Here is a 20272-nt window from a genome sequence, read left to right on the forward strand (position 1 = left end):
CCAGTGACGTCAGTTGTGGCCCCAGCAGGGCCCAGGGCCTTGTGCAAGGTTTATATGAAAGTCTGATTCCCCATCCCACCCCGCCCCACCTGGACCTCACCATCCATCCGCAGCACAGACCTCTCAGATTCACATACACACATCCATGACTTGGCCAGCACGGAGACCATGAAGTCCCATAAGGACTTTTATATGTGCAGGGACCCCATCTCTGGGGCCCCTGGGAATGGAGAATGCAGAGGACAAGCTTTGTTGAAATACACCGTGCCCAGGCTGCCCTGACATTGGCAGCGGTAAGAGTATCAGCACCATTCAGTTTTCTTCCCAGCTGACACCGTTCGATTTGGGGGAGGAGCCTTCTAGGCAGAGGGGAAAGTGGAGGCAAAGGTCCAAGATCAAGGAATTAACGTGGTCTTTCCCACATCCCATCATTGACACTGACTCCTGTGCTTCCGTAGTCCACATTTAAATGCCCCTCTGATTATGTTGAGCCCGAATAATGCAGGATGATCTCCTTTTCTGAGGTCAGCTGATGAGCAAACGTAATTCCGTAATTCCGTCTCCCTCCTTTAATTGCCCCTTGCCCTGTAACATACAAGATTCACAGGTTTTGGATATCCGTGGGGGCCCATCTGCCTACCACAAATACTAAAAATTGAAGGCCAGCATTAAGTAACCTAGAAACAGATAAGAATAAGGATAAGAACTGTTTTTAACTCAACAACAAAAACACAAACTACCCAATTCAAAAATGGCCAAATGGGGGCGCCTGGTTGGCTCATTCAGTGGAACATGTGATTCTTGATCTTGGGGTTGTAAGTTCAAGGGCCACATTGGGCATAGAGCTTACTTTAAAAAAAAAAAAAGAATTTGGGGGGGGAACAAGGCTTTTAAAAAATCATATAATGTCCTCATTTTACAACCCCCAACAAAGCCATGCGTCTTGGCAATAATCATCAGTGGCCAGTAAAGCCATTCATAAAACATTGATGGGGACTTTATTGCAAATGGATTTGGTTGACATTTCCTGAATTCACTGGTCCAGACTTGGTGTGCCTCCTGACGGGATCCAGAAGGACGTGCACCTTGGGGATGCTTGCCCCCCCAAAATCAAACCTGAGTCTGAACCAGCCTCTAGTTCTACCCCCAGTTTGCAGGAAACACGGGGGATAGAGGAACATGTGAAGACACCACCACAAGGACACAGGCAGCAAACTCCAGAACGGAAGGGACGTGACAAGGTGGATTTCTTCATCAAATGATGGCAAGTTAAAAAGGAAATGGAGAGAAACCTGTTTTATAGTAAAAGACGTTTGAGATATTTCAACCTAATGCAGCGTGTGGGCTCTGTTGGGATCGATTTGAACGAACCAGCCACAGAAAGACATTTATGGCTTCCTGTGGAATGCCAGGTGCTGGGCAGGAGTGCTGGAATTGGAAAACCATCCTTTTGTAACCATTATAATAAAAGATTGGATCAAGCAGGAGTCACCATGGGATGCGGCATCTAGAGAGAAATCTAGAAAAGGAATGGAATGCTTACACAACCTAACGTTTCTCCCCACAGGCTGCTTGTTAGTTGCAAGAGGGAGGAAAAAAGGGTAATTATCTAGTGGAGAAAGCAAGCAACACCCTGACCGAGCGATCAAGGTGCACATCACCAGGGAGGGGCTGGTGGACACCGCCTTAGAGCGTTCAGGCTGCTGAAACAGAATACCATAGACCAGGGGGGGTTATAAGCAACAGAAACATATTCCTTACTGCTCCGGAGGCCGGGAAGTCTAAGACCAAGATGCTGGCAGTCTGGCGAGGACCCCCGTCCTGGTTCATAGATGACCCTCTTCTCACTGTGTCCTCACAAGGTGAAAGGGGCGAGGGAGCGCTTTTTTTTTTTTTCTTTTTCTTTTTTTTTTTTTTTAGATTTTATTTTTAGGGGCGCCTGGGTGGCTCAGTCCTTAAGTGTCTGCCTTCAGCTCAGGGCGTGATCCCAGAGTCCAGGGATCAAGCCCCACATCAGGCTTCTCTGCTGGGAGCCTGCTTCTTCCTCTCCCACTGCTTGTGTTCCCTCTCTCGCTGGCTGTCTCTCTCTGTCAAATAAATAAAATCTTAAAAAAGATTTTATTTTTAAGTAATCTCTATACCCAACATGGGACTCGAACTCACAACCCCAAGATCAAGAGTCACCCGCTCCACTCACCGAGCCAGCCAGGTGCCCCAGGAAAACCTCTCTTCTTATAAAATGGGCCTGCCATGAAAATCAGACAGACTATACAATGGTTCCAGGTTAAATGAAAAGAAAGAGAAGTGAGAACAAAAAAAACAATGCCTCGCCCCAAACTGGATCCCGCACCGGAGGAGGGAAAGCTATAAAGAAGGGTTCAGAGGTGAAGGGCCACGGTCTATGTAACTTTCCCCAGGTGGGTCAGAGAAAGAGAAAAGGACGTCCGGTGTGCATACATCGATCTGCCTACATAGGAAGATGGGGGCGGGGGGGGGGGCAAAAATTGAACATGATCAAGGGAAACAGTAAACCGTTAACTATCTATCATCTGAGTAGAGGCTATGTGGCTCCTCTTTGCACTATATTCTTTTTGTGACTTTTCTGTAAGTGTGAAACTATGTCCAAACATGACATAAAAAAAAAAAAAAAGATGTTTACGAGACCGTTGAAATTTGCACAGTGACTAGATACGAGCTGATGATAACGAGTGTTGTTAATTTGGGGGGAATGGGGATGTGGTGAAGGTGAAGGACGAGAGTCCTGACGTCTTACTTGCGCACGCGCGGTCTGCGCACCCCATCCCCGCCAGACCTGGAATTGACTTGCACAACCCGTGCAGGTGGGGGGAGGGGCGCGCGCAGGAAAACAGGATACGGGGCTGGTGGCTGTTGGCCCTGGAGATGGACCCAGGGCATCAGTGTACCATCTCTGCTTTTGTAGGTTTGAAACTTCTCCAAAGCGCAGATAAAACAACAAAGAAAAAGCGTAAAGAAAGAATCGTTTGTGTGAATTTTGTATCAAGGACTCAGAGTATTTCTCACATACGTTCCTGTGGGGGTCTTGAACTGTTGGCATGGTTTTAAATGAATTCTTGTTTACATTGTGTATTTTGGCCTTTTTTTTTTTTTTTAAATATATCGTTTGCTTCCCTTTCAGAAAGCCAGCATCCCTGTGCGAGTGGCGAAGTAATAGAAATGGAATTACCAATGGAAGGTTAGAGAAGCCAGGCGTTTTAGCCTCTTTTTGGTTTTGTTGTTCGAGTTTACAGTATTTTGCAGAGAACACAGTCTTTTAAACACCCATGACACATGTTTGAAAATGAGGCAGCTTCTCGGCATGCCTTCTTAGAAAACCAGCCGAGTCTTAGCTCTAAAATGTGGCCTTAAGAACTCTGTCAGGCCTCCTGTTCCGATCTGTGAGTGATTCTGCTTAAAGCACCCGGATTAGAAGTTGTGTGGTAAGAAAACTTTACACCTCTGCGATTTATTGCTTTTTTCCATTTTGTCTTCTTGATGGGCATACCAAAATTCTTTTTTTTTATTTCTTTTTTTTTTTTTTTAATTTTAAGTAAACTCTACACCACACATGGGGCTCGAACTCATGACCCCGACATCAAGAGTTGCACACTCCACTGAGAGCCAGCCAGGTGCCCCCCAAACTTCTTTTGACCAGAGTTGAAAAGTATTTCAGGAAATTCTTTTTTTTTAAGATTTTATTTATTTATTTGAAAGAGAGAGCAGGAGTGGGGAGAGTGGGGGCAGAGGGAGAGGGAGAAGCAGGCTCCCTGCTGAGCAGGGAGCCGGAGGATAGGGGGCTCGATCCCAGGACCCTGGGATTATGACCTGAGCCAAAGGCAGATGCTTAATCGACTGAGCTACCAAGGCACCCCTAGGAAATTCTCGAATCAGAAGTAAAATTTGATAGTACTCCCCTCCCTGTGTGTATAAATCTTGAGTATCGTGGGTAACGCCTGAATTCTTAAAATGGCTTATGCATGTCCAAGGTGAAATTAATAACAGAAATTTCCTCCCCCAACCTAGAGGCATGGGATACCTTTGTCAGTTCACAGGCAAGAAGACCTTGCTTTTAGGAGTCAGATGTCTATCTTGGTTCCAAAAGAATTTGTATTTTTCTCTAAGTCAGAGGCATTCTCGAAGGAGCTAACGTGTGGTCATTTTTAATAGCTTCTGTGAGTTGGGAGCATCTGGGGTTCTGTATCGTGGGGGACATTTCCAATGGCTCCCTGAACTATTTGGTTCAATTCTCTGACCTAAAAGAGTCTCGATAGATTTTGCCAGAGAACATACTACGTTCCGGTCCAGTGTTAGGATCGTTCATTCACTCACAGAATTAATCATCTTCAACTTCATTGCTTTAAACCAAGAAGACAAGTCCCTTCTGTCATTATTCCTCTTCCATATATTTCTCTAAATTATGCATTTTTTTAAACTGTGGTTTAAAAAAACACACCACAGGGGCGCCTGGGTGGCTCAGTCGGTTAAGTATCTGCCTTTGGCTCAGGTCATGATCTCAGGGTCCTGGGATCGAGCCCCGCATCCCAGTGTGACCACCTCCCCCGCCAGGGGGGTTCATCAGTGTCATAACGTGTGACAGGATTCGGCCATTTATTTTTCGTGGCTTTTTCCTCAACCCCGTCTCTGACCTTCTCCGAATGTTAGGAAGGACAGTGATTTCAAACTCAGCTTAAATCGGTTCCTCCCTCACATCATTTTCCTTCCCTTTGTTGAAGCCCCTTGAGACATTGTTCTGTGGGGGAGCCCGGCCGGCTCAGTCAGTGGAGCACATGACCCTCGATCTCAGGGTCGTGAGTTCAAGCGCCATGTTGGGCGTGGAGCCTACTTAAAATAAAAATAAATAAAAAATAAAAATGGAAAAGACATTGTTCTGTTGTTTTTTTTTTTTTAATGGATAGAACGTATTTAGGAAGAGGAAGACCTACATGGGAATCTGGGTAGAGCTGGTGCGAAGTGAGAGTCAGAAAGATGTCACTGGTTGTTGGTCTTTGAAGTACCTCGTTTCTGAAGAGATTTTTTTTTTTCAAGTTTAGTTATTTTTTTAGTCATCTCTACACCCAATGTGGGGCTCGAACTCACAATCCCGAGATCAAGAGTCACATGCTCCACTGACTGAGCCCGCCAGACGCCCCCAAGAGATTTCTGTTATTACAGTATAGCGGGAAGTCTATTTCTGATACAGCAGAATTAGTTTGATTTTTTTTTTATAAACTTTTTATGTTGAAGTAATCAAAGATTCTCAAGAAACTACAGGAACAGAGAGGTCTGGTGTGACTTCACCCATTTTTTCCCCCAGACGTTACGTCTTACGTTAGGATAGTCCAATATCCAACAGCTGATTGCCTTAGAGTGTTTCTTCCTCTACGAACAATTAATGGAAGCTTTCTAAAATGAGCCAGAGTTAGGTGAGATCCAGCCAGACTTGTGTCTGTGTGTCATAAATCTGGCAAACCAGAAAAATCGATTGTGCCTCTGGTGTTATAATAGACTGAATCCCGGGGGGTTGCTGGCAGGGGAACCGTCCCCCAAAGCACCCGGCTTTCTTTCATCCGAGGGATTTCTGATGACAGCAAGAAAATGCTTATGAGCATAGGAATTCCATTACCTCAAATGGAAGCATATCTGTGTCCACTAATGTGGGTAACTGGGTACTGTTTCCTAGTATCTGAGAGTTTTTTGCCTCCCCTTATCCCTTATAAGGTTACCCTTTCTGGCCCTATGATCCCTTAAAGTTAAAATTACCTTGACATTTAGGGACGCCTGGCTGGCTCAGTCAAAAGAGCGTGAGGCCCTTGATCTTGGAGTCAGGAGTTCAAGCCCCACGTTGGGTATAGAGATTATTACAAAATAATAATAATAATAAGTAAAAATAAATATTTAGGTCTTTTATCCATTTTGAGTTTATCTTTGTGGATGGTGTAAGGGAACGGTCCAGTTTCATTCTTCTGCATGTGGCTGTCCAGTTTTCCCAACGCCATTTGTTGAAGAGACTGTCTTTTTTTCCATTGGATATTCTTTCCTGCTTTGTCGAAGATGAGTTGACCACAGAGTTGAGGGTCCATCTCTAGGTTCTCTATTCTGTTCAGGGATCTATGTGTCTGTTTTTGTGTCAGTCCCATGCTGTCTTGATAACTCCAGCTTTGTCGTAGAGCTTGAAGTCCAGAATTGTGATGCCACCAGCTTTGTTGTTTTTTTTTTCAATATTCCTCTAGAGGGGATTATGCTGAGCGAAATACGTCAATTAGAGAAAGACAATTATCATAGGGTTTCCCTCATATGAGGAATATAAGAAATGGCGCAGAGGATCATAGGGGAGGGGAGGGAAGACTGAATGGGGAGAAATCAGAGGGGAGACAAACCATGACAGACTGTTGACTCTAGGAAACAAGCTGAGGGTTGCTGGAGGGGAAGGGGGTGGGCGACGGGGCCACCGGGTGATGGGCGTTAAGGAGGGCACGTGATGTGAGGAGCACTGGGTGTTACACACAACTCATGAATCACTGACCTCTGCCTCTGAAACTAAGGACGACTACATGTTGGCCAATTGAACTAAAATTTTTTTAAAAAGTAAATAAATTTAAAAATAATCAAATTCCTTTCACGTGTATACTTTCACGTGTGTTGAGTATGCGATGTGTTTAAAGAGCCAGCTGTTTGGGTGCAGGAGCAGTGAGAAGTTGGAACATGAGAATACATAATAACGAATGTCATTTTAGAAATTTTTTTTTCAAGATTCCACTCCGCGCGTCCCTTCAGAAACGAGTGAGGACCCCGAAGCTGAGGTGAAAATTGAAGGTTAGTTGGTGAAAGCCTCGTCAGAGTGACACTGCTGAGTGTGGCTTTGATTTCTTCTTAACGGGTTATTGTGGGGAAAAGATTGAGACAGGCGGCGGGTGTGTGTGTGTGTGTGTGTGTGTGTATGGGGGACTCGGGGGGTGGGGGTGTATGTGGTGTGTATATGTGTGTATGGGGGCTGGGGGTGTATGGGTATAGACGTGTCTGTGTGTATTTGTGTGTGTGTGTAGTGTATGTGGGGGCTCAGAGGGTGGGGGTGTATGTGGTGTGTGTGTGTGGGGGTGTGGGTAGGAGTGTATGGGTATATACCTGTCTGTGTGTGTATATGTGTATGGGGGGCTCGGGGGGTCAGAGTGTATGTGGTGTGTGTGTGTATGGGGGGGCTCAGAGGGTGGGGGTGTATATGTGTCTCTGTGTGTGTGTGTGTGTGTGTATATGAGGGGCTCGGGGTGGGGGCGTATGTGTGTATGGGGGTGTGGGTGGGAGTGTATGGGTATATACCTGTCTGTGTGTGTGTGTGTGTGCATGTGTGTGTGTGTGTGTGCAGATCAGCACTGGCCAGGGACCAGACTGTGCCCCGTCCCAAGGGAGGGAAGAAAGAAGGTTGATGGACAGAGGCGGGGAGGGCTGCCTTCCCTCAGAAGCACATTCCGCTGGTATAGAGAGAGTTCACAGATAACAACTGATCGTTTCTAGAAGCCACGAACTCCGTTTAACTGCGAGGATCTAAAGGAAGCCAAGTTCAAAGTGTGGTTTTAAAAAGATTTATTTTGGGGGGCGCCTGGGTGGCTCAGCGGTTAGGCGTCTGCCTTCGGCTCAGGGCGTGATCCCGGCGTTGTGGGATCGAGCCCCACATCGGGGTCCTCCGCTGGGAGCCTGCTTCTTCCTCTCCCACTCCCCCTGCTTGTGTTCCCTCTCTCGCTGGCTGTCTCTATCTCTGTCGAATAAATAAATAAAATCTTAAAAAGAAAAAAAGATTTATTTTTTAAGATCCGCTACGTAAGACCATTTTCTTTAAAAGACTGACAAACGGACGTGTAATCTGTTTGGTTTTTGTTTGGAAGTCTGTTTAAAAACCACATCTCATAGTTACAACATATTCTAAGGATATTCTTTACAATTAAAAGGTTTTTAAAACGTTTTTTACTTTTCATAGAAATGAATGACACCACTGATCCTGGAACTTGTGGATCTTGAGCCCATTTAGTTAAAAAAATGTGCCGATTTTCTTTCACTGTGATCCACTTGGTTATCTGCTAAGAAATCTTTTCTTTTTTTAAGATTTTATTTATGTATTAGAGAGAGAGAGAGAAACACAAGCAGGGAGGAGGGGCAGAGGGAGAGGGAGCAGACCCCCCCACTGAGCAGGGAGCCCAATTCGGGGCTCGATCCCAGGACCCTGGGGTCATGACCTGAGCCGAAGGCAGACGCTTAACCGACTGAGCCACCCAGGCGCCCCTGGTAAGAAATATTTTCATCTCAGCTACTGGAATCTGAGCTGATCCCTAGTGTCTTCCTAATACGAGAAGGAGAAGTTTTTATTTTACATATTTCTTAATGTTACAGGGTCTCAGAATTACTGTCATTAAGTATATGTTTTGTTTTTCAAGATTGCTTTGGCTTCTTGGGGTCTTTTGTGGTTCCGTACAAATTTTAGGATCGTTTGTCCTAATTCTGTGAAAAATGTATGGGTGTTTTGATAGGGATTGCACTGAATGTGTAGAGTGCTCTGGGTAATATGGACTTTTTAACGATATCTGTTCTTCCAACCCATAAGCGTGGAACGTCTTTTCATTTCTTTGTGTTGTCCTGAATCTCGTTCACCAGTGTTAGTTTTCAGAGCACGGGTCGCTCACCTCTTCGGTTAGGGTTATCCCCAGCTATTTTATTGTTGTTGGTGCAATTGCAAATGGGATTGTTTTCTTAATTTCCCTTTCCACTGCTTCATTATTAGCGGATGGGAGCACAACAGACTTCTGTACGCTGATGTTGTGCCCTGCGGCTTTACTGAGTTATTGATCAGTTCTAGCAGTTCCTTGGAGTCTTTAGGGTTTCCTATATATAGAATCATGTCGTCTGCAAATAGTGAGAGCTTTACTTCTTCCTTACCAATTTGGATGACTTTCATTTCTTTATGTTGTCTAATTGCTGTGGGAGTCCTTTTATTTATTTTTTTAAAGATTTTATATATTTATTTGAGAGAGAGAGAGAGCGTGAACGCACAAGGTGGGGGGGAGCGGCAGGAGGGGAGAAGCAGACTCTCCGCCGAGCAGGGAGGCGAACTTGGGACTCCATCCTGGGACCCTGAGATCATGACCTGGGCCAAAGGCAGACGCTGATCTGGGTGTTACCCAGGAGCCCTGGGAGTGCTTTTTTTAGAGATAAGATTATTTCCCATGACACACCACAGGGTCCGAATTGACTTGGTCCCCGTGATTAGGGGAATTTTGAAATGGAATGAATGTTCCCATCCGGGTTTGATTCTTCCGCTTGTAGTTTATTTCTTTGAATTCTAAAACTGCTTTCATCGAGTGGGTCATTTCAGGGGGAGAGTCCCTCTCATCACCATTTATAAAGCAGAAAAAGCGGGTGCAGCGTAAGCGCCCGGCAGTGAGAGAAGGGCTGTGGCCGTCCACGGGGGAAATGCTCCGTGCATCCAGTGGAAAACAAAGCCATCTGGCTCAAGACAAGTTAGGAACAAAACAGAGGGAGACTCAAATCGTAATTTACGGTAGGATCAGGGCACCTGGGTAGCTCAGTTGGTTAAGCGTCCGGCTCTTAATTTCGGCTCAGGTCACGGTCTCAGGGTCCTGGGATCAGCCCCGTGTTAGGCTCCGTGCTCAGCACAGGGTCTGCTTGGGATTCTCTCTCTTCCTCTCCCTCTCCCCCTCCGCACCACTCACTGTCTCTAAATTAATTAATTATTTATTGAAAAATAATAATCATAATTTATAGTAGGATCTCAACTTTGTTTAGAAAGAAATTTTATGTAGAAAGAGAAAAAAGCAGGAGAAAATACCCAAAAAAGGGAAAAAAAAGAAAAACAGTTATAGCGACCCACATTGGAATTATGTGTGATTTTACTTTTCTTCTTTTTGCTTTTCGCTGTTTCCCTCACTCTCCACAGGGAACATAGGTTAATTAAGTATTAGGGGGGAGATTCAGATATTGATCGGTTCTGTGCGAGGGGACCGCTTCTCTGCAGGGTGTCAGCCCTGACGGCTTTATTGGAAATTATGCGGTGGTGCCGGCTGGGTAATTGGACACAGAGGAGATGCTTCCCGTCCAGCGGTAATGTCCCTGACCCGTAGCCAGGAGGGTGGATTTTCCCTTAGTGGGGATGGATTTGTGTTAATTCCTCCATACCTGAAGTCAGTAGGGCCTGAGTGGGCGTACAGATAATACATGATATTGACATGGCCAGTTTCAGAGCCCTCATAAGGCCTCACTATGGCATCTGGTCCTCCCATCCTGGGCCATCCAGTGAGGTTTTACCCCTAACATTCCACAAAAGGAAACCCTTAAATTACTTTTTTTTTTAAAGATTTTATTTATTTATTTGAGAGTGAGAGAGAGCACAGAGGGAGAGGGAGAAGCAGACTCCCCGCTGAGCAGGGAGCCCAACATGGGCTCGATCCCAGGACCCTGAGATCATGACTTGAGCTGAAGGCAGACGCTTAACTGACGGAACCACCCAGGTGCCCCAACCTTTAAATTGCCTTACATGTTTTTTTATTAAGGTTAAACTAACATAAAATGAACCATTTTAAAGTGAATGATTCAGTACCTTTCGTAAATTCGCAGTGTTGGGTAACCACCACCTCTATCTATTTTGAAAACATTTTTGTCTCCCCAAAAGAAAATCCCATACCCATTACCAGTTCCTCCCATTCTTCCCTCCCCCAGCCCCGAGCATCCACCAGTCTACTCTCTGTCTCCATGGATTTACCTTTCCTGCATATTTCATATAGGTGGGATCGTACAATGTGTGCCCTTTGGGGCCTGACTTCTTTCATTTAAATCTCCAGGGGTGTCTGGGTGGCTCAGTCAGTTAAGCATCCAACTGTTGATTTTGGCTCAGGTCATGATCTCAGGGTTGTAAAATGGAGCCTGTGTCGGGCTCTGAGCTGGGCATGGAACCTGCTTGGCATTCTTTCTCTCCCTCTCCCTCTGCCCCTCCCCCCCCATGTGCACTTGTGCTCTCTCTCAAAAAAAAATTAAAAATGATAAATAAAATCTCCAAAGTTCATCCACACTGCAGTATATGGCAAAACTTCCTTTCTTTTTAAGGTTGAATAATATTCCACCATGTGTATAAATCACAGTTTATCCATTCTTCCATTGATTAACATTTGGGTGTTGCGTCAAAGTACTTTTAAGAATATAACATAGTGTCACATATTGAGTTGTCAAATGACTATGTCATTCGCCTGAAACTAATGCAACATTGTATGTCAACTCTACTTCAATGAAAAAGGGAAGAAAAGGAACAATATGAAGAATCCCATGTTAGAATCCAAGTCCAGGGGCGCCTGGGTGGCACAGTCGTTAAGCGTCTGCCTTCGGCTCAGGGCGTGATCCCGGCGTTCTGGGATCGAGCCCCACATCAGGCTCCTCTTCTGGGAGCCTGCTTCTTCCTCTCCCACTCCTCCTGCTTGTGTTCCCTCTCTCGCTGGCTGTCTCTCTCTGTCAAATGAATAAATAAAACCTTAAAAAAAAAAAAAGAATCCAAGTCCAGCAGTGATTTGAACGCGGTTGATGGAAACGTTCTCCAAGATGGCCTCTCCACGTGCTCTTCTCTTGTGGGGCATCACGCATGTATAGGGACTACAAGCCCAATCACCCTTTTTGTTCTGGAGAGCGGTTTTCTAAAGGATTGGCTATAAATTATTTGGTAGATAATGGCCATGCATCTAGCAAAGGACTGTAGCATTTGGAAGCCCATCTGTAGGTGTGGTCTTTTCCTTCGTCTGACAATAATTATTGTGATGGCTTATAGAATATGGAGCCAGATAAACACTTTTATTTTTTGTTTTTTTTTTAGAGATTTATTTCCTTATTTTAGAGAGAGAGCATGCAGGGCAGAGGGGGAGAGGGAGATGGAGAGAGTCTTAAGCAGACTCTGCACTACCTGACTTCTTACAGCCAATTGTTTTCTGAAGCTTTAAAAGTTAATTCTGTGCCTCTGATCAGAGTGGCACACGGGCATTTTTAGAGGAGAATTAACCGAATTTTCTTTAAGTTCTAAATTTCAGTTTCTCTTTTTAGAAAGCATAAATTCATCCAGTATTACAGATTCTGCGGCAGGTGTTGAAGATCTTAACATCGTTCAGGTGACCATTCCAGGTATGGAAGTTTATCTGGCATTATCATAATTGCCTTTATATTTTTCTTTTTGTTCTATTTTAACCATTTTATGACATGGGTCGGAAACCCTTGGAACTTTTTTTTTTGCTTAGTTCACCCTTTCAACTAAGGAATGACAATTCAGGAATATAAAATACACTACAGATTGTCAGGCACTGAATATCTTGCTTATATTAGGCATCGCTAATCAGATATATTGCGTCTCACAGCCACGCCTTGGCATTACCTGGAAAATACACGTCAGGGCAGGCAACTCCAAGCACCAGCTACCGTTGAGTAGGAATTGGTCACAGAGGTGGAATTTATTTGCTGCCCGTCAGGCAGTCTTTTCTGAATATGTGTATGTAAAATATATCCGGAGAGATACAAAAGAATATGATAACATAGTTTCTCCAAGGAAGGAAACAGAGCTGAGACAGGGATGGGAGAGAGACGTTTCACTACGGTGAAACTTGTGAGTTTTGAACCACATACTTGCTTTGGTTATTCAAAATTAAATACAATAAAAATGTTAAGTGTCGAAAAATATTCCCTTCTAATCCTAGTACATCTTATTCCTTTTACTTGTCATATTGCATTGACTAGGATTGCTATTATAATGTTGAAGAGTAGAGGTGAACGTGGACATCCTGGTCCTGCATAATGTTGAAAATATTCCCTGAGTTAGTATGGAGTGTGTTTACATGGATTTATAATTTGGGAAATTCTCTATCCTCTATAATGGCTTCTATTTACACATTTCCAGAAAACTAAACTGAATGATAAGCCGCATAGAGTGCTTTTTTTGTATGCTGTCAGGCACTTCCTCCAACAGCTTTTTTGGGGGCTAATATATCAATAACCCTAGTTTGCTTGATTGTCTAATTATTTTTAGATAACGAGAAGGAAAGATTATCCAGCATTGAAAAGATAAAACAACTAAGAGAACAAGTCAATGACCTCTTTAGCCGAAAATTTGGTAAGTTTTTATACTGTGACGTATCCAAAATGTATATATTTGAGGTATTTCTTTTTAATGGAATATTTTATCGATCTTTCTGGGGGTGCCTGGCTGGCTCAGTCAGAAGAACGTGCAACTCTTGATCTAGGGATCGTGAGTTCGAGTCCCCTGTTGGGTGTAGAGCTTACTAAAAAAATTTTTTTTAATAAATATATTTTTTAAAAGAAATTGATCTTTCTGGGAAGGAGCTATGATCAAAATCAGTGTGTATTTTTCCGGAACAGCTTTTACGTGGACGCACTAATCGCAATAATAATATCTATCTTTGATTTACTGAGTTCTTACCCTGGTGAGCAGTGCTTTCAGCAGTCACATGTGATTCATTATTTAATCTTCATAAAACCCTTTGTCAGGCAGATGCCAGGATCGTTTCTCCTTCACGGAGAGAGAAATTGATTCTGTTTTACTGACTGTTGCCAATGTCAAAATCAGTAAAATTGTCCATGAAGTAATAATGGCCGATCTCCGACGTTGTCACTGGACGGGAAGGATTTTAACATCTCGGCACTAAAGACAGAGCATGGTGTGGGAAAAGTAAGTGACACACTTAGGTGGTCTTCTTACAGGTGAAGCCATCGGGGTGGATTTCCCTGTGAAAGTTCCCTACAGGAAGATCACGTTCAACCCTGGCTGCGTGGTCATCGACGGCATGCCCCCAGGGGTGGTCTTCAAAGCCCCCGGTTACCTGGAAATCAGCTCCATGAGAAGGATCTTGGATGCCGCAGAATTTATCAAATTCACAGTCATTAGGTAGGTGAGCGTTCCCTGCTTGGTCATGACAATGAATCTGAAGGTTGCCACTTGATCGAGGTGGGCAGGGGGCGGCACCGGGATTTTTTTTACCCCAGGAGGTGGGCGGGGGGGCTCTGAAGCAAAGCGCTGTGCCGAGCTGCCTCTCACACTCCTTGGTTCGTATTCCGCTGCTGGGAGCTGGGTGTCTGTGGACAAACTTTGTTGCATTCACCATATCTCTTTCTCTTTAGACCCCTTCCAGGACTGGAGCTTAGCAACGGTGAGTATCCCTGGTGGGTGGCGAGAAGGGCGTCCCAGCACCCACTGTGCGGTGCTGAATGTTCCAGCAGGCACTCACCACGGGGGGCCTTGCTACTTGAGCCTTAGAGCAAAGCACGGTGCTCGTTAGATGCTGTCCATTTGTCCTGCTGGTTATAAAGTCCTTTAATTCCGGAGCTTCCCCCGGCTTTTCTTCTCCTGCGACGGTTTGCTGGAGCTCCCTGGCACACTCGCATTGGGGAGCCCTTTATGGCGGGGGGCTAGTAGCATTATACTGGACTAGCCCAGCTCAGTGGGTAAATAGCACCTGTCCGGTACCCCAGCTCCGTCCCCCAGGATTCCGCCCTCCGCCCAGATCTCCCCAGAGTTCAGAGCCAAAAGGGGTGCCACCTGGCACAGAGGGGGCTCCCAGGACCCCCCTCCAGTGCTGAGGTCAACATCTGTGCTAACTGAGCAAAGCCCCCTCCATGTGCCTGTTCGATATTCTGCGCGTGGCCCCGGCGTCCTTGCTGGCAAGTCAGGAGCACCCTGTAGGGCGAGTGATGGGATGTGGAGCTGTTCTCAGGAGTCTGAGCCGCTAGGGAACCGCCTTGGTTCAAGTTGGGAAAACTAAAATATTCTTTGAAAATGCCCGATTGTTATTCCTCCACTCGTCTTGTTGCTGAATGGGTTTTTTTACTTTTTTTTTTTTTTTGTAGCTTTTTGGAGGCGTGATTTGCATACTGTAAAATTCGGTCGTGTGAAGTATACACGTCAGTCATTTTTAGTAAATTTACAGAGTTATGCAGACTGTCACCACAATCTAATATTAGGACATTTCTGTCACCCCCCCAAAGATCCCTCTTACCCATTTTTCCGTCACTTCCTGTTCCCACCCCCAGCCCCAGGCAACCACTGAACTGACTTTCTTCTTGTCTCTGCCCGCGTTTTCTTAAAGTGAATCTTTAGACCTGTGTTCTCTCTAAGGAGAGCTCACCTGCTTCGTGGCCAGATTTCTTTAAATTTAAAACAAGTAAGTTCTGTGCGGTTCCGTGGCTGTGACCAAGGGCCCTTGGGACCCACAGCAGGTAAAGCACACACCTTCTGTGGTCGTCCCCGTCTCTGTTACTTCAAAGTTCTCTTGAGACGCAAATGAAAAAACAGACAAATGGGAACAGTCCTATGAGAACATTAGGCCCCAGCAACACAACATTGTGTGAGGGGGAAAAAAGGACTGCAGTAAAAAATTAAATTTAAAAATTAAATAAATAAATAAAAATGGGAATGTGTGGCCAACATTGAAAAGCCAGGGATGTTTTCAAGAGAAAGAAAAGAAAGAAAAGCCAGGGATGTTTTCATGAAAGTCGATTTTTTTTTTTTAAGATTTTATTTATTTGACAGAGAGAGAGGCAGCGAGAGAGGGAACACAGGCAGGGGGAGTGGGAGAGGGAGAAGCAGGCTTCCCTCTGAGCAGGGAGCCCGATGCAGGGCTCAGTCCCAGGACCCTGGGATCATGACCTGAGCCGAAGGCAGACACTTAACAACTGAGCTACCCAGGTGCCCCAGGAAAGTTGATTTTGGGGAGCCAGGGGCACCTGGCTGGCTCAGTGGGTAGAGCGTATGACTCTTGATCTCGGGGTCATGAGTTCAAGCCCCACGTGTGGTGTAGAGTTTGCTTTAAAAAAAATAAAAGTAGATTTTGAAGTTCTCTTGGAATCTAAAGATCTGGCCACAGATCCCATCTTCCCTCCAGCAGCAGTCTGCTGGAGCTGAAAGTCAGCTGTCCCTCTCTGCAGGGGCAGATTAACCATGCCCCCCCAGCTGCTTTACCCCTGACGGTTATCATCCTGTTTTTGCTGTCGTTTTTCGTATAGTAGAGTTAAGAGGAAAAGTGAAATATTTCTTGTCTCCATGTCTCTATCAAAAGTGGGAAAAAGAAAGATAGACCAGGAGGGCCGCATCTTTCAAGAGAAGTGGGAGAGAGCGTATTTCTTCGTGGAAGTGCAGAATATTCCTACGTGTTTAATATGCAAGCAGAGCATGTCTGTGTCCAAAGAGTACAACCTCCGGCGTCATTATCAAACGAACCACAGTAAGCACTACGACCAATATACCGAGAAGATGCGGGACGAGAAGCTGCACGAGCTGAAGAAAGGGCTCAGAAAGTACCTCTTGGGGTCATCCGAAATCGTGGGTCCCGAGCAGAAACAGGTGTTTGCAAATGTGAGCCCAAACGAAACTGCTGCCGTGCAGCCCGTAGAAGATGTGGCCGGGAACTTATGGGAGAAGTTACGCGAAAAAATCAAGTCACTCGTGGCATACTCTATTGCAATCGATGAGATCACGGATATCAACAATACCACCCAGCTGGCCATATTCATCCGCGGCGTTGATGAGAATTTCGATGTGTCGGAAGAGCTCTTGGATACGGTGCCCATGACAGGTACGAAATCTGGCAACGAGATGTTTTTGCGTGTCGAGAAAAGTCTGAAGAAGTTTAATATCGACTGGTCAAAACTGGTCAGCGTGGCCTCTACGGGCACCCCCGCAATGGTGGATGTGAACGACGGACTGGTTACAAAACTGAAGTCCAAGGTGGCCATGGTTTGCAAGGACTCGGATCTGAAGTCGGTTTGTTGCATCATTCACCCGGAATCGCTCTGTGCGCAGAAGTTGAAGATGGACCACGTCATGAGTGTGGTGGTTAACTCCGTGAACTGGATATGTTCCCGTGGACTGAACCACAGCGAGTTCACCACTTTGCTGTATGAACTGGACAGCCAATATGGCAGCCTGCTGTACTACACCGAAATTAAGTGGCTCAGTCGCGGGCTGGTGCTCAAGAGATTTTTTGAATCGTTGGAAGACATTGATTCCTTCATGTCATCCAGAGGAAAGCCCCTGCCTCAGCTGAGCTCTCAAGATTGGATCAAAGACTTGGCCTTCTTGGTCGATATGACAATGCACCTGAACACTTTGAACATCTCGCTCCAAGGACACTCGCAGGTGGTCACGCAGATGTACGACCTGATCCGGGCGTTCCTCGCCAAACTGTGCCTTTGGGAAACTCACCTGGCGAGGAATAACCTGGCCCACTTTCCCACTCTGAAGTCGGTTTCCAGAAATGAAAGCGATGGTCTGAACTACATTCCCAAAATCGTGGAACTGAAGACCGAGTTCCAGAAGAGGCTGTCTGATTTCAAACTCTATGAAAGTGAACTGACCCTGTTCAGCTCCCCTTTCTCCGTGAAGATCGAGAGCGTGCACGAGGCCCTCCAGATGGAGGTCATCGACCTGCAGTGCAACACGGTGCTAAAGACGAAATATGACAAGGTCGGGGTCCCCGAGTTCTGCAAATACCTGTGGAGCAGCTACCCGAAGTACCGAAGCCACTGCGCCAAGATTCTCTCCATGTTCGGGAGCACCTACATTTGCGAGCAGCTGTTTTCCATCATGAAACTGAGCAAGACGAAATACTGCTCACAGTTAAAGGACTCGGAGTGGGATTCCGTGCTCCACATCGCCACGTGACTTAGGACACGTCTCCAGCCGTGCCCCACCAGGGGGCGCAAGACTAGAATCCCCTGGGGCCCAGGGATCGCGAGATGAGAAGACCAGTGAGTGATAACCTCTTTGTTTTCCAGTTTTTTCCACTTTGACTCGGAAATGTCACTTGCAGTATCCTACCCGTTTGTATGACGTTTTACGCCTCATCGTAGTGCAGTAAAGAGCAAGACCGTTTTATTGTATTTCTGGTCATTGCCTTTCGTTGACGGCTGGTGGGTCTCACTCACCCCTGAGGCCGGCACGCTGAAGTTTTGAATCGTCAACAGGGAAGCAGAGAGAGGTGTGTGTATTTGTGGGGGAGGGTAATGCACACACATCCATGTGCCCACTTTCTGCATGGTGTCCCCTGTGATCTAACATGTTTGCAAGCTTGGGGACAGTCCCTGGGAGACACAGTCACCAACGGTAGTACTCCCGTGTGAGCTGTCTCTGCCTCCCCGCGGACCCACAAAGGTAGGAGTTCAAAATGGAAAACCCCAGATAACAAGAGGGGCTTTCAAAGGCCAAGGAAGCTGAGGTTTGGAGGGGGTTTTGTTTGGGGGTGGGGTTTTTTGATAAACTTTATTTTGAGGGGCGCCCTGGCTGGCTCAGTCAGTAGAACATGCGACTCTTGATCTCTGGGTGGTGAGTTCGAGCCCCCGCGTTGGGTGTAGTGATGACTTAAAAAATAAATCCATAAGCTGTATTTCGAAATAATTTCAAATTTACGGAGAAGTTGCAGACATGGGAAAGGCGGGAAGAACACTTACGTGTCCTCTTGCCGTATGCTCGTAGTGTTGAAATTTTACCCCTCTGCGTTTTCTCTTGTTTGCTTGGTCTCCTCCCTCTCTCTCTTTCGTGTGTGTGTGTGTGTGTGTGTGTGTGTGTGTGTGTGTGTGTACCACATTGCCTGTAAGTGTGTATACACGAGTGTCTGAGTATCTACGTGTGTATAAATGTGTGTGCCTAACTTTTTTTCTGGAACATTTGAGGGGGTCACATACATCGTTTCCGCCGGACTAATTAAGGGAATATTTTCCAAGAAAAGGGATATTCTCGGACCACGACTTAGTGACCAGCTCCAGTAAATGGAACAGTGAGGTAGTACTTTGATCTCGTTTACTGTGCACGGTGTCCCTTGTGTTCCAACATGTTTGCAAGCTGATGTCCTTCCCTTTGCAGCACTGAACCCCCGGGAGAGTCGGCATTTGAAAGAGGGCCCGCGCGCGCGCACACACACACACACACACACACACACAGAGTGTTCTTAACCCCTGTTAGCCACTGGAATTAGGGACCCCAAATTGTGGATACTTTCCAGATTGGAGGAATTAATCTGACTAGGGAACAAAAAGGGAACAAAAAGATCAGGAAGCAATGGGCAAAACACTTCGATAAAAATGAGGGGAGGCTGCGGAAGAAAGAGACTAACTTCCAGCAGTCTCCGGCACAAGGCACCCGCCCGCAGCTGGAGCCCGAAAGCATGTCCTCAGACACAGGGAAGATGACCCCAGCCCGGCCGTTCTGTCCTGGTGGAGTGCAGGTGCGGCTGGTCGGCCTAGCTCAGAGGCTCACGACCTGGGGGGAGGAACGGGCTGCTTTACAATGGGGTCAGGGGAGACCCGCCCCCGGTGTACCTGAGCATTTGTCGACACCGAGTACCAGAGGGGTCGCCCTGTGGACCCTGCAGGAAAAGGTCGGCCCCCTCATGTGATAGACCAGCAGTTAGGGCTCAGAGTGATTAAGTGACCTGCCAAGATAACACAGCAGAGACGTGGTCAGGATTCAAACTAGGTCCGTGTGACCCTGAAATCCATGTTATTCCATGACAGGTGGCTGTCACGTGTGGCTTTCTGGTGGTTAGCCCATCGGGTGATGCTGAGGGGACAGCAGGGTTCAGCCTGGGCTGCCTTCTGTGACTCGATTATTCATGGGCTGTTCTGCTTTGGATCAACCCCTACGGCCTCTAGCTTGCTTCTTTACCCCGTATGTGTGTTTGGGACTGCTGTGTGACCAAGCCAAGCCTGGGAGAACTGACTGAACGAGCAGGTGGTTTTCTGGGGTCGTTGAATGATGGAGTGTCTGCAAATGAGAGCACTCAGGAGCAGGGTGGTCGGGCCCAGCCGAGGAGCCAGGGGCTGCATTTGGTGGTCCCCGTCAGTTCCTAGGGGCAGAGGGTTACAGCATCTCCCCCAAGGCCCTGTCTTCCCATCCCAGGGCGGGCAGAGGACACTGGTCACTCCTCCAACACAGGCCTGGGGTGGGCAGCTTGGAGCTCTGGAAGCCAGGCAGATACCCCTCCTCTGAGCGTCCGTTGGCCACAGCACCCGCCACTGGGACTGAGCCACAGATCAGGAGCCCTGCAGGGTCGGGAGAGTGTAATGCATTCAGTGGGGCTTTGGAGTCGGAAAAGAAAGCCTGCCTCCACCTCCCGGCTCTGCCACACGCGTCCTTGCCACATTACCCTAGAAACTCGCTTGGTTTCCTCCTCCATAAACCTACCTGACAGGGTTGTTCTCAGAACCAGAAACAAGGTGA

General features: G+C 46.5%; 1 protein-coding gene across 3 annotated transcripts in view; it reads left to right on the top strand.

Annotated features, from left to right (window-relative positions):
* LOC113267771 (general transcription factor II-I repeat domain-containing protein 2) overlaps window positions 1-17937 on the top strand; it is a 44082-nt gene extending 26145 nt beyond the window's left edge. For 2 of the 3 annotated variants that reach the window (XM_026515947.4, XM_057314770.1), the window contains 7 exons: window positions 3158-3214; window positions 6769-6831; window positions 12100-12177; window positions 13073-13156; window positions 13765-13948; window positions 14182-14210; window positions 16116-17937. In XM_026515947.4, coding sequence (XP_026371732.3) covers window positions 3158-3214; window positions 6769-6831; window positions 12100-12177; window positions 13073-13156; window positions 13765-13948; window positions 14182-14210; window positions 16116-17719 — 2099 coding nt within the window. In that variant the 3' untranslated portion in view covers window positions 17720-17937. Of the gene's footprint in view, window positions 1-3157; window positions 3215-6768; window positions 6832-12099; window positions 12178-13072; window positions 13157-13764; window positions 13949-14181; window positions 14211-16062 lie in introns of all 3 variants that reach the window. The other variant, XM_057314771.1, reaches the window with a different exon arrangement.
* Window positions 17938-20272: the final 2335 nt, after the last annotated feature.

Source organism: Ursus arctos, unplaced genomic scaffold (assembly GCF_023065955.2).
Source record: "Ursus arctos isolate Adak ecotype North America unplaced genomic scaffold, UrsArc2.0 scaffold_2, whole genome shotgun sequence".
NCBI lineage: Eukaryota > Metazoa > Chordata > Mammalia > Carnivora > Ursidae > Ursus > Ursus arctos.